This window comes from Mixophyes fleayi, chromosome 4 (assembly GCF_038048845.1).
Source record: "Mixophyes fleayi isolate aMixFle1 chromosome 4, aMixFle1.hap1, whole genome shotgun sequence".
NCBI lineage: Eukaryota > Metazoa > Chordata > Amphibia > Anura > Limnodynastidae > Mixophyes > Mixophyes fleayi.
The window spans coordinates 182,576,927-182,589,023 of NC_134405.1; the positions used below are offsets into that span (position 1 = coordinate 182,576,927).

Below are 12,097 nucleotides of genomic sequence, written 5' to 3' on the forward strand. Positions count from 1 at the left end.
CATCACCGTTATTAAATGTGCAGTGGATATATTTAAAGGTGTATTTAATACCAGGATACAAATACAATTTGATTTTGACTTGGACTAGATTGATCAAAGCAAGTAACAATATATATGGCAATATATCAACACATGTATAAATATGATATTTTATATTTCATAAACTACTAATTCTACTTGCCAAGAGTCAATATAGGATTTATACATGGATATTACATTTTATGTGCGCCGCTTTTGAAGGTTGGTGGGTGGCAATTTTGAAGTGTACCAGGTTGTCTGGACTTGTGTCACCCTGTTTTTTAGAGATTTCACCCCAAAACAGCAGGTACCATTTTTGGTAGATCAGCACTGTGACAACATGCAAGATTCAACACAGACAAAATTAAGATGATTCATTTTCATTTTGATCTCTGAATCTTTGTTTGGATCCAAAGAACCAGAATCGTAATATGATTAATGGAGAAAGGACACATTTCCTATTTTTACACTAGGTTGATCTTTTGTTTCATGGACTTTATTTCCTGCTAATTTGCTTTCCAACCTATTAATAGTGAACCCACATCTGACCATTTACATTTTGGTGTCCTGCATCTTCAGGATAAATTTTCTTACATGAATTAAAGATTAATTTGTGATTTGTTCATCAATGATGCTCAGTGTCATGTGACCCTACCAGTTAACTGTGTCATGTGACCCTACCTTTTCAAATTTATTTTTTAGAGGTTGTTACTTCTACTACCAATCTAGGTTTTTGCAGACTTTTCATTTCTGTATGTTTTTTCTGTTAACTGTATGCACACACAGAGAATGGTAGCACACTCGGGAATCTGGCTTCTCAGAATATTATTCCATTTATTTAGAATGCAGTAAGTGCAAGAAATTATACATATATCAAGTTTCGGGATCACATTTCCTTCATCAGATATGAATCACATTTTGAAGATTTACTAATCATGGTTATGACTGGTTCCTTGAGAAGGAAAATCTTTGTAGATAATCCTATTTTTTTTCTGTCAGACTTATTCTTAGAGAAACACAAGTCTTCTGAAAAACTTCTCATTTCCTGCTGTAACCAAATCTGATGAAGATTATCTTGTATATTTAGATTTTGTTATCTGGATGTTTTTTTTTGTTTTTTTTTTGCATTAAGATAGATTTTAGTAGCTTTATGATGGCTTTTTTTTTATAAATACTGTCTTTTTTATCCAGGTGTCCTGGGTCTGCTTGTGATGTTAAACCACAAGTACTCCCAGCCTATTTGTTCAACCATTCTCTCCTGGTATATCAATGAGCCACTTGGATTTAATCACATCTATATATTAGGACGGCTAGTGTGCTTTTTCTTTTCTTTGGAAACCGTTTTATTGGAAGCTTCAGTCAGAGACAAGTAAACAGAAGCTAAACTGCAATACGAAATATATGAAAGAAGTCAGTAACAGCATATGCACCATAAGCAAAACACATGGTCAAGCAGTTTTGACGCTTGTTTTTTAATTTACATTAGGGAAAGGAAAAGAAGAAAATAGTGGGGAATGAGGGAACCTCTCAGGCATCAAAGTGTCAACAGAGATGCCACCGATTGAGGGATAAGTCAGTTAAATTGAGTTGGAGCTAGAGGTAAAGAGAAGAGACACAATTAAATTGAATCCATGGGGGCCACTTTTTTTAGAAAGGAGAGAGCAGTGTTCCTCAGTATACTGGTCATATGTTACATTTCTTGGACATACCAGATCCTGTTCCTAAAGGCTGTTAGAGTAGTGTTCTTTATCAATGCACTTACAACATCTGACTTGCAGTGAGTGATGTGCTGATCCAAAGTACCAATTTCCTGGTTGCATTGTAGTCTTGTCTGATATTGGTATCATATCTTGTCGTTTTGGATTTTTTGGTTGCTTTTAACCCAAGACCTTGGTTTGTTTATTCCACTAGATGATTGTGGGCATTACTGTTGGTAAGAAAAAGGTATGATCATTTCTTTTGGCCAGAAGATTGCAGTTGTGTCATCAGCTGGATCATCTAACCACTGCATGATTTTGTAAAGAGAATTCATTAACTTTAAGTTGTACCTGGATTTATGGTTTAGTGGCTTCTGGAGTAGAAAAATATCTATGTATAAAATCTCATTCTGAGTGTTCAATGGTTGTTTTTGGCAGTCTAATTATTTTCACCACAAATGTGCCCCTTCTTATATAATATATATTAGTGAATGCTGATCGTATAAATTAGTATGTTCCAAGGCCCAACAGATTTTATGTTACCTCAGCAGAGAAGTTAATGTGGCAGCTCCCATTCATACTAATAAATAGCAATATGCAAATTAATTAATAAAAAGCCTTGCACACCGTAATGTATGTCACATGTCTAAAAGGAGCTTCCCACTTTACACAGCCCCACCATGATCATCCATGCCTCCTGGATACAGCAAATAGGGGTCCCTTCCTGAGAATCCCACTATTTCAATTAGAGAGACAGCTTTCACCATTGATCCTGCTACTGGAAGACTTTCCTAGCACTACAATTGAGCACTATCACAGCCCTCCCATAGAGCTCTGTTGAAGAGTTATGGACAGATTGTGTGATCATTTGCAGGGAAAACAAGCAAGAAACATATCTTAGATTTGGGCACTGGACGTTGAGCTTTTTAGTCTCTGTAGTATCATTACAAGCTTTTGTCTTATAGTTTCTGTGTACGGCTAAAAATTATATTTTACATATTGTGTTCTTCGCACAAAGCTTCCTTCATATAGAGCACCTTGACCTCTGTAAACAAGCACAGCATGTCCAAAGGTTTGTAAACCTTCTGTTAGCATAATCTCATCAGTCTCTTACTGTAATTAGGAGTACATACTGCAGCAGCACCAATATTCATAAACCAATTCTAAATTAGACAAATATAACATACAAATTAACCCGTGCATGATACTCATGCATTATAGTCAAATCAAGCTACTTAAGGTGTTAAAAAGGTTCTTGTCATGCATTTGGGCCTAGCCCAGGCCTCCTCAGGGGAAGAGCGTTACTTCCCAACGCAAGCGCCCTTTTTTAACGTGGTTTTGTCCACATGTCACCACCTCAACATTTTTCTCCATCACCTCATACTTCATCTTCATCGCCACATCCTTCATCAAGCTACTTAAGGTGTTAAAAACTCCCCACTGTCACCCCCGGCAACCACCACCACACCCAACTGTCACTTCTCCTTCAAGAAATATATAGGTCAGTGTATAACTCTGCCCAGCAGGTGGCGCTGCAGCTTGGTTTTTTTTTTTCACACACGCCACTAGGCATTTATATAGTAGATTGTGCCATGTGTTGTATAAGACTGTGATTCAATATTATTTTTCTCCATGTCATTAAACATTTTTTAACCCTGAACAATTAACATTCAGGTTTTATATTGTTGGGATATGCTGATTTGTGAAGTTGTTGTTGTTTATTATTATTATTATTATTATTATTATTATTATTATTATTATTAACCTTTATAGGGCGCCTCATGAAGTCTGCAGTTCCATATAAAGGGAAAGCAACAAAACAGTACATAGTATGCCAGTACAACTTTCAAGACAGCTAATGGGGTGCAAGGGGTATATAAAGGTAATAAAAACTGGATGAAGAGGGCCCTGCTCACTAGAGCTTACAATCTAAAGGGAAAGGGGCAGACACATGGTTGACACATGGGGTGAGCCAATGTAAGGGGATCTGAAGGCAAGACGCAAGAGTTAGAGAGAGACAGGATGAAGGAGGGTGAGGTATACTACATGGTGAAATGGTTAAGTGGAGGACTGATAGATTTTTCTAAACAGGTTGGGTTTGCAATGATCATTTGAAGCTATAAAGACTAGAGGATAGTTTGATAGAATATGGGAGATCGTTCCAGTGGTGGTGGCAGCAGGGGAGAAATCTTGGATAAGGGCGTGAGGTGTGGGAGATGTAGGGAGCAGAGGAGTTGTAGGCCTTGTACATGATGAGGAGTCTGAAGATGATTCTATAGGGGAAGCGGAGGCAATGTAAGATTTGGCAGAGAGGGGAAGGAGAAGTGGAATGGTGAGAGAGGAAGATAGATCTAACTGCAGCATAAAATATAGATCTAAGAGTGAGATGGGAGCATGGGAGTCCAGTAAGGAGAAGGTTGCAATTGTCAAGATCATAAATGATCAGTGAGTGAATAAGAGATTTGGTGGAATCCTGGGAGAGGAAGGTTCTGATATGGGCCATGTTGCAGAGCTGGAAGTGACAGAAATAAGCAAGAGATTGAATGTGAGCGGCGAAGGAAAGAAAGGAGTCAAGAATGACACCAGTGGAGTTGGGGAATAGAGAAGATAGCGGTGTTGTAAACAGTACTAGAGAGGTCGGAAGGGGAAGAGACTCTTGATTGAGGGAAGACAATGAGGGGGTACTCAATTAGCTGCGATGGTCCTAAGAACATCGTGTCTGTGCATTTTTACCGTTACTATGGTGAATTCTCTGCTCACTTACAGGTGCGAGGAGAAATCAGCAGAGATTTCTGTAAACATTGAGTTCCCCCCAATGAGTTCAGTCTTTGACCATATTAAGTTTGTGAAAGCGTAAGGACATCCAGGAGGAAATGGTAAAGAGGCAACTGGATACCCGAGAGAGGAGGGAGGAGAAGAAATCAGGAGATGAGTGGTAGAGTTGAGTGTCGTCTGTATAGAGGTGGTACTGGAGGCTGTAGGAACTAATGAGTTCACCCAGGTAGGAGGTGTACTGAGAAAAAAGCAGAGGGCCCAGGAGGATAAGCAGGGAGAAATGGCCCCTGGATTTTGCTGAGAGAAGATCATTGGTGATTTTGGTCAAGGCAGTTTCTGTGGAGTGGGCATAAGTCATATTGGAGAGGATCAAAGAGGGAGGTATCAGAGAGGTAACTGCTGAGACAGTTGTAGATAAGCCGATCAAGTATTTTTGAGTCAAAAAGGAGAAGATGGGTCAGTAGAGAGTAAGGGGGGGGTCAAGATTGTGTTTCTTAAGAATGGGTGAAACAAGAACATGTTTAAAGAATGAAGGGGAAGATTCTAGTGAAGAGGGACAGATTGAAGAGGTGAGCAAGGTGGGAGCAAACAGTGGGGGACAGGGTGCAAAGGCGTTGAGAAGGGATGGGATCAGAGGGCAGATTAAGGATGGAGAGGATAATATAAGAGAATGGACTTCGTCACCCATAGTGGGGTGGAAGGAGCACAAGAAGTGGTGGCTGTAGGGAGAGGAGGGTGGAGTGATAGGGGTGGCTGAAGAGTGATGGGAGAAGAAGATTTTGTGTCTGCCTCAATTTTGGAAGTGAAAAAGGAGGAAAAGTTAATGGCAGTAAGGGAGGAGGGTGGCAAAGGATTGTGCTGAAAGTGGCAAAAAGGCGGAGGTAATTGGAGGACTGTGAAGAGTTGAGAGACTTGAAGAATGATTGTTTAGCGAGGGAGAGGTTGGAACTGTAGGATGAGAGGATGAACTTTAAAATATGGAATATTGCCAAGGACCGAGATTTCCTCCTTTGGAGTTCGGAGTTTAAGGTGGTCAAAAGAGGCAGGGTAGCAGAGTCAAGAGCAGTGGTGTGAGGGTGCAATTGTAGAGGGAGGTTGCTTGGTTGGGGCAGGCAAGGTTGGATAGAGGGGAGAGGAAATCTTCAAGTGAAGAGATAAAAATAGTAGGGTCAGGAGCATCAAGATTGTATCTAGAGATGGTAGATTTGGGCGTGGAGAGGGGTGCAAAAGTGAAAGAGAGGAGATGGTGCTCAGAGAGTGGGATGGGGGAGTTGGAGTGACCAAGGCAGTGGGTGGGGGAAGAGGTCCATTGTGAGAGGCCAAAGTGTAAAAAAAGTATAAACAGGAACCACTTTTTTTTAAATCCACATATCAAGAAAATAAATGCTTTTAGTTTTTACTTAGATTGAGGTAAAATATCATTTATTTACAGATGGAAGTGCTGCAACTCATATAAGAAGCCATAACAAATAAAAATAACAAATCATTTTCCACCAAAACAACATCTCTGTATATTTATTGTAGTTATAATTTCAAAAGCAAAAGGTGAGATTTCTATTTAAGGCAAAGACCATAGCAAAACAAAAATGTATTTTAATGTACCTCGTTACATTATCTGTTACAAATAAAAAATATATGGAGTTTGGAAAGATGCAAAATATATCCAGATGGAAGCTTGTAACAAAACCAAAAGAGAGTGCGAAACATTGCTGAAAAGTTTTAGCAAAGGGTAATATTTTCTGCAAGTGTGAAAATGTATAAATAGTATATTAAAAGCAAAAAGTTTTATATACTTTTAATAAGATTCATTTTTTTGTCACATTGAGAAAGCACCTGGAATGTAGTCTCCTGTACAATATATTGAATTAGTTGGAAAAATATAATTTTTATTTTCAATATGTGAGGCAATGTAACTTTAGTACAATATATATTTAAACTGAGTACAAAGATCTATGACAAGGATAACTGATGCACCCAGTTCATATGTCCATACAACGCTGCTTTTTACAGTCCCAAACCAAAAGCATATCTCTTAGTTTAAGTCTATTTGAAAAATATGAAAAAAATTGTAATTGGCAGTGTGTATATGTTCCATGCTTTCCAATATATATATTAAGTGACAAAAGTAAGATAAATGAGACTGCTTTACTAGTGTATCCTAACGGAGGCTGTTATAAGTGTATTATATAGGGGATAGAGTTTCTTTGGTACTGTAGATCATATGCACAAAGGAAGTTACTGTCAAGTTGTGTGACAGTATGAAAGCACAAGGCTGAGTGCTGCCTTCAATACTCTGATCTGTACAAATGCAAACTCAAAAAGTTACACTATAAAGAAAGAAACAACATTAATAAGGCTGTTTCAATAAAAAGGTATTTACTTGAGGTCAGCCAGGTGAGAGGGTTCCAATGTTAAACATCCCAGACATTACATTCTCTGATAGAATAAAACCTCAAGCACTATCAGTAAAAAAAACTTACAAATATGGCTTAAAGGTACTTCCGAGGAATCTGCTGTACCTGATTCCATATACATCTAACATCCTTTGTTATACTTGCTTTTCCAAACCTTTTGATGATAATTGCTACATTGTTTTTTAACAGATCATCCCTCCATGTCACGTTTAAATGGAGGAGAGACGGATACTCTCATAGAGATCACTGACCACTTTGGAGAGAGATTGGTAGAGGCAGCCTGGCTGATTTGCTAAAGCTATTGTGTGAACATAAACAGGAAAAATAGGACATGATCTACTTTCTCCTGTCGCTGTTCTATCATATTCTAAATTGGCAATATGAGCTGCAATATTATCTCTCCACAGAGATCAATGATCTTTAAGTATCCGTAGACCTACAGTGTGGTGCAGGATGTAGTGAAGAAGTAAAACTTAGCACGGTTAGCATGTTGTGTACATTATAAAAAAATATATTGTGTGGTGTAGCAAATATGTAATACTGTGTATAGAAGACGCATGCCAACCATATACTTCCCTATGCTCAATATATAACAGCTTAGGGCCCATCACATTCCTACCAAAATCATGATTGCCCTTTGAAAAATATAAGGGTCTCATTGCCAGCACATACAGCTGTGTGCTTAAATTAGCAACTGCACTGCCACCATTGCAGCCCTGTGCTTATTTTAACATGCCAAGCACAACAGCGTCATGCCCACTATTAGAGCTCTGGTGCCTAAATTAACAGCATCATGCTTATCAGAATAATCACATGCACAACATATGCTTCCTTGCTCAACATTAACAGCCTCACGTTTATCATTGTATCATGCCCTCCATTATATGCCTGTCCTACAGCACTTTCTCATACCCAACACATATAGCAATGTGTGCATATTAAGAGCCCTAAACCCATCTCATCATTCCGTGCAGATTACCAGCCTCAAATTTCATGACCACCATATAAAACAGTCATGTGACCGTCTCACTCCTTTACCCCACTTTTCTCAGCTCCCTCACTTTACATCCCTCTCTTAGTCTTCATTAGTGTTCTGTCCAACAGGCATTAGTAAAATCTATGACCTTTGTGGTAGTGCAGTTTTAATTTGAAATTTCTATGGATAATTGTCATGTGTCTTACATACTAGTCCTGCAATCCTTATGGCAGCTATTAACATGTATTTATCATTGTAAATAAGCATTGTAATTGTTATTTATGTATGTATATTTTGATATATTTGAACAGCTTTGTGTAAGAATAAGAAGATGGGTTTGGTGGTTATGGAGCAGGGGTGGTAGTAGATGAGCGTGCGCCTTACATCTCTTCTGTACATTTGCCTCAGGCAGTAGAAAGACTAGACTCACCCCTGTATAGTAGTCCTTTGCTTTCAAATTAAGTGCCATCTTTTCAATGTTTTTCCAAAGGTAAGAAACATATATTGGGTAGCAGGATGGCACAGTGTTTGGCATTGCTACCTTACAGCTCTGGTGCCAATATGTTAAATTCCTACCACTGTGCTATTGGTGTGGAGTTTGTGTGTTCTCCTGTTCTTTGCGTGGATTTTCTGCCACGGTCCAAAAACATACCAATAAGCCAATATACTGCTGACCAGTGTGTGTGTTTGCATGGTAGTGAATTTAGACTGTAAGCTCCAATAGGACAGGCCCTGAAGTGAATTTTTAAAATATTCACTGTAAAGCCCTGCGTGATATGGTGACACATAATAAACAATAATATTTGTGCTCACTACATCTGGCCCTGTATACTCCACCTACATGACATAACTCAGTTTAAAAAGGTGTTATATGATAGCAGGTAGATGCATTGTAGGGAATTGGCCAAGATATTAGGATTACCTTGCTACACTGCATTATTGGTTTTTCTCTTGTATCAGTTTCCTGAAGAATCAACGAAAACGTGTAATGTATACGGAATAAAACACCTTATAAATGAGCCTTAAAGACCTGACAGTGGTGTAACTAAATCAGCATAAAGCTTGAAATAAAATGACTGAAGTGCTAAAGTGATATGAAAGGTGCCAAAGATTGTAAGCTTGCTATAGGGTCTTCTTACCTCTCTGTCTGTATGTATTACCCAGTATTGTTTCATTACAGTTTGTTCCCAATTGTAAAGCGCTATGGAATTTGCTGACGCTATATAAATAAATGATGATGATTCTAATGAAGGTGAACTGCACGTTAATTATGTATCATTCAGTTCACCTGGCTCTCCTCTGAAAATGTTAGTTTCCCCATTTAAATGTGCTGTAAGTTTACATTAAAGTATAGTACTGCTAAACTGTTGTTATGCATGACATATTACTTTACACTAAACAACAATATTGCATTGGACATTTAAAATATAGTAAATAAATAATGATGCAAACCTGCTCTGACATGTAAAGCAAAGTGTAAAATATTCTGTGATGCTTCTTTTCTTGCAGAAAACCTACAGAGATTTCAGGCTGCAGGGAGTGCTCGATGGCACATTAAATAATAAGACATATGAGACTATTCACAACCGTTTAACAATGGAAGAGGCTACAGTGGCAGTGTCGGATAGGGGAGGACTCCAGGGGATTTCTATGAAGGACAGCGATGATGAAGACGACTGACAGTTCCATATATCCTTGTACATTAACTTTACTTGTTCTGTGTACACATATTTTACTTTGCACAAGGTCATAATAGTTAGCACATTAAAACAATTGTTTATAGCTATATTCAGTTTCAAATTATAAGTTACCAGCCAAGGAAATTTATTATTGGTTAAATATATGAAAACATGACCTGGAAATGTAATGATGCAGCGTTCATACTTACACTTTATTTTCATTTATATGCCTTTCATAGAAAATGTGCCTCTTGAAACATCAACATGCTACTACACCTACGTTTATGTGGAGTGCCCCGTCAATGCATTGCCCTGCACTGAGTTTCTGGCATTTATGAAGGGTAAATGGGGACATTTTTGTATCCTTGTTGTCATTTCCTCTACAAATACCTTCTTCTTGTCAGACTTTGTACAACATTTCATAAGTGTTTTTACTGTCTTCATGAATGTCTCTGCAAGTCTTTATAAACATATGCACATATGTCTACATTTTCATAGACTTATAGGTTCTAATCATTTTGTCGCTTTACAATGTTTAATAAAGTTTGATAATATGTCTACAACTGTAGCCCGCTCCTTCTGTACATGTTTGTTATTGTTTGTAACAGACGATAATCATCAAAGATGCAATCTACATGTAATGTGTGAGAATATATAAAGAGGATAACCTAACTTTAGGTCTAAAAGCAGATCTGATTATAGTTTGTCTACTAAGGCAATAATAACTCTAATTCAAAACGCCATAAAGTTTTACATGTCTTATAATTTAATAACTTTGCAGTTGAAACGACTGGATGTGTTCTTACAAATAATAATTGTCAGATAAATGCTAAGTGAATTTTTCCTTCAGTGCATTAAAATTTGGACATATTATATCTGGTCATTGGTCACTCTTACTCTGACAATGACCCAAATCATTTCCTAGGCTAAATCAAACATTCAATTTATTAGGATTATATTATGGGCTATTGCATATACTGAGTTAACATAAGAATCCACTTCTGAAATTCTTGTAGTACCTTTATAATATACTGGCTCTACAGAAATAGTCATTTACAAAAGTGCAAGATGTGCTTACCGCAGTGCAAATGGCATTTGTATCTTGTATCTGTGTTTTGGGCAAATACACCTGACTTTATGCTGCATGTACGGATTTCACGTGTGGAAATGGCGGTGTCTGCATGGGTGCAAAATGTATCATATTTTGATTGGAGGATCTGAGCAGAACAGGGTGTTAGTGCCAAGTGCGAGTCAGGTGAATGAATGCACCAGACGACTACGCAAAAATTAGATATTGTTGTGTGAGGCAATTATTTAAATGAGCTTCAAAGGAAACTGTGTATTTATGGGGGGTTCCCTGTTAAACGGGTGTCCGTAGAGAATTTTTTCTTCCTGACAAAAGTACTTTACTTTTATATACAGTATCCTTGGAGGTGGTGGAAACCAGGCATTGAACACTACTTTCAATGAGGTGCCTTGTGTACCTTCAAGGCACACTCTATGGGAACGTGCAAATACTGACCAGTGTAATAATGAACATTTAAACACACAAATTAGATATGTAATAAAGACACAGGACAAGAACGTAATAGAACAGTTTAGACATACTAATACAAACATTTAGGTATTAAACTCGGTAATATAAAATATATCTGAAATAACCATGAGGTTCTTAGTGCAAATTGAGAATGCCAATCACATCAGTGTGACTTCATTCAGATGGGAACCTACAACCTGTCTGCAGAGGAAATACAGGGAGGTATGTAGACATGGTACAGAAATGAATTATCAGAGTAAGTGTGCTCCTGCCTTCTTGTCCTATATTTTGCAAGATTACACAGAACAGTGATGCACCTTTTTTACACTTGACGAAATTTGTGTGCAAACAAAATACCCCCCCCGTCTTTATTCTGTATGTAGTCAACACTCTTCTGATTATTTAAAGTCCTAACTGGAGCTAAACCCAGTAGAATGTTAGGTGAAGAATAGAAAAGTTAAAAGAAATGAAGGTGGTGTTAAAGTAATTCTATCGTTTTAAAATAAGCATTGCCCAATCAATTGAATGTGTGTCCAAAGCACAAAGTGATTTATTTTTAACAGATGTAAATGGTCAACAATTCAATACATTATTATATCATGATAAAGTACAGTACAGCACAGCCAATACCAAAAGATAATACATACATACCGCTGCAATCGCTTGAGCATGCTGCGCAACCACGGGACCCGATGGACAATATTCTGTATAGAATATTGTGTCAGAGTTGACTGAGACCCCAGTGAGATGCAGCTAATATATATACAGTCAGTGTTTCATTGTGAACAATAGAGATGACGTAGATTGTTTCTATAGGTCCAGACGTTGGGTGGGTCCATGCCAGACAGGTAATAGGTTGATTCAATCTAAGGAATCCAAAGGTGGGGGTCTTCTCTCCAGGGGGTCTGCTCCTTTTCATAGCCAGTATCATACAAAGGTTTTACTCTCTAATATCAATAACTAAAGTATGCAATGTGCGATCTCTTCGCCGACTGCACCGG

The 12,097-nt window shown here is 37.9% G+C and overlaps 1 protein-coding gene across 5 annotated transcripts in view; it reads left to right on the forward strand.

Moving 5' to 3' along the window:
• Positions 1-10,122, forward strand: part of CADPS2 (calcium dependent secretion activator 2) — a 367,836-nt gene extending 357,714 nt beyond the window's left edge. For all 5 annotated transcript variants that reach the window (XM_075208940.1, XM_075208941.1, XM_075208942.1 and 2 more), the window contains one exon: positions 9,390-10,122. In XM_075208940.1, the coding sequence (XP_075065041.1) occupies positions 9,390-9,560 (171 nt within the window). In that variant the 3' untranslated portion in view covers positions 9,561-10,122. The remainder of the gene's footprint in view (positions 1-9,389) is intronic.
• Positions 10,123-12,097: the final 1,975 nt, after the last annotated feature.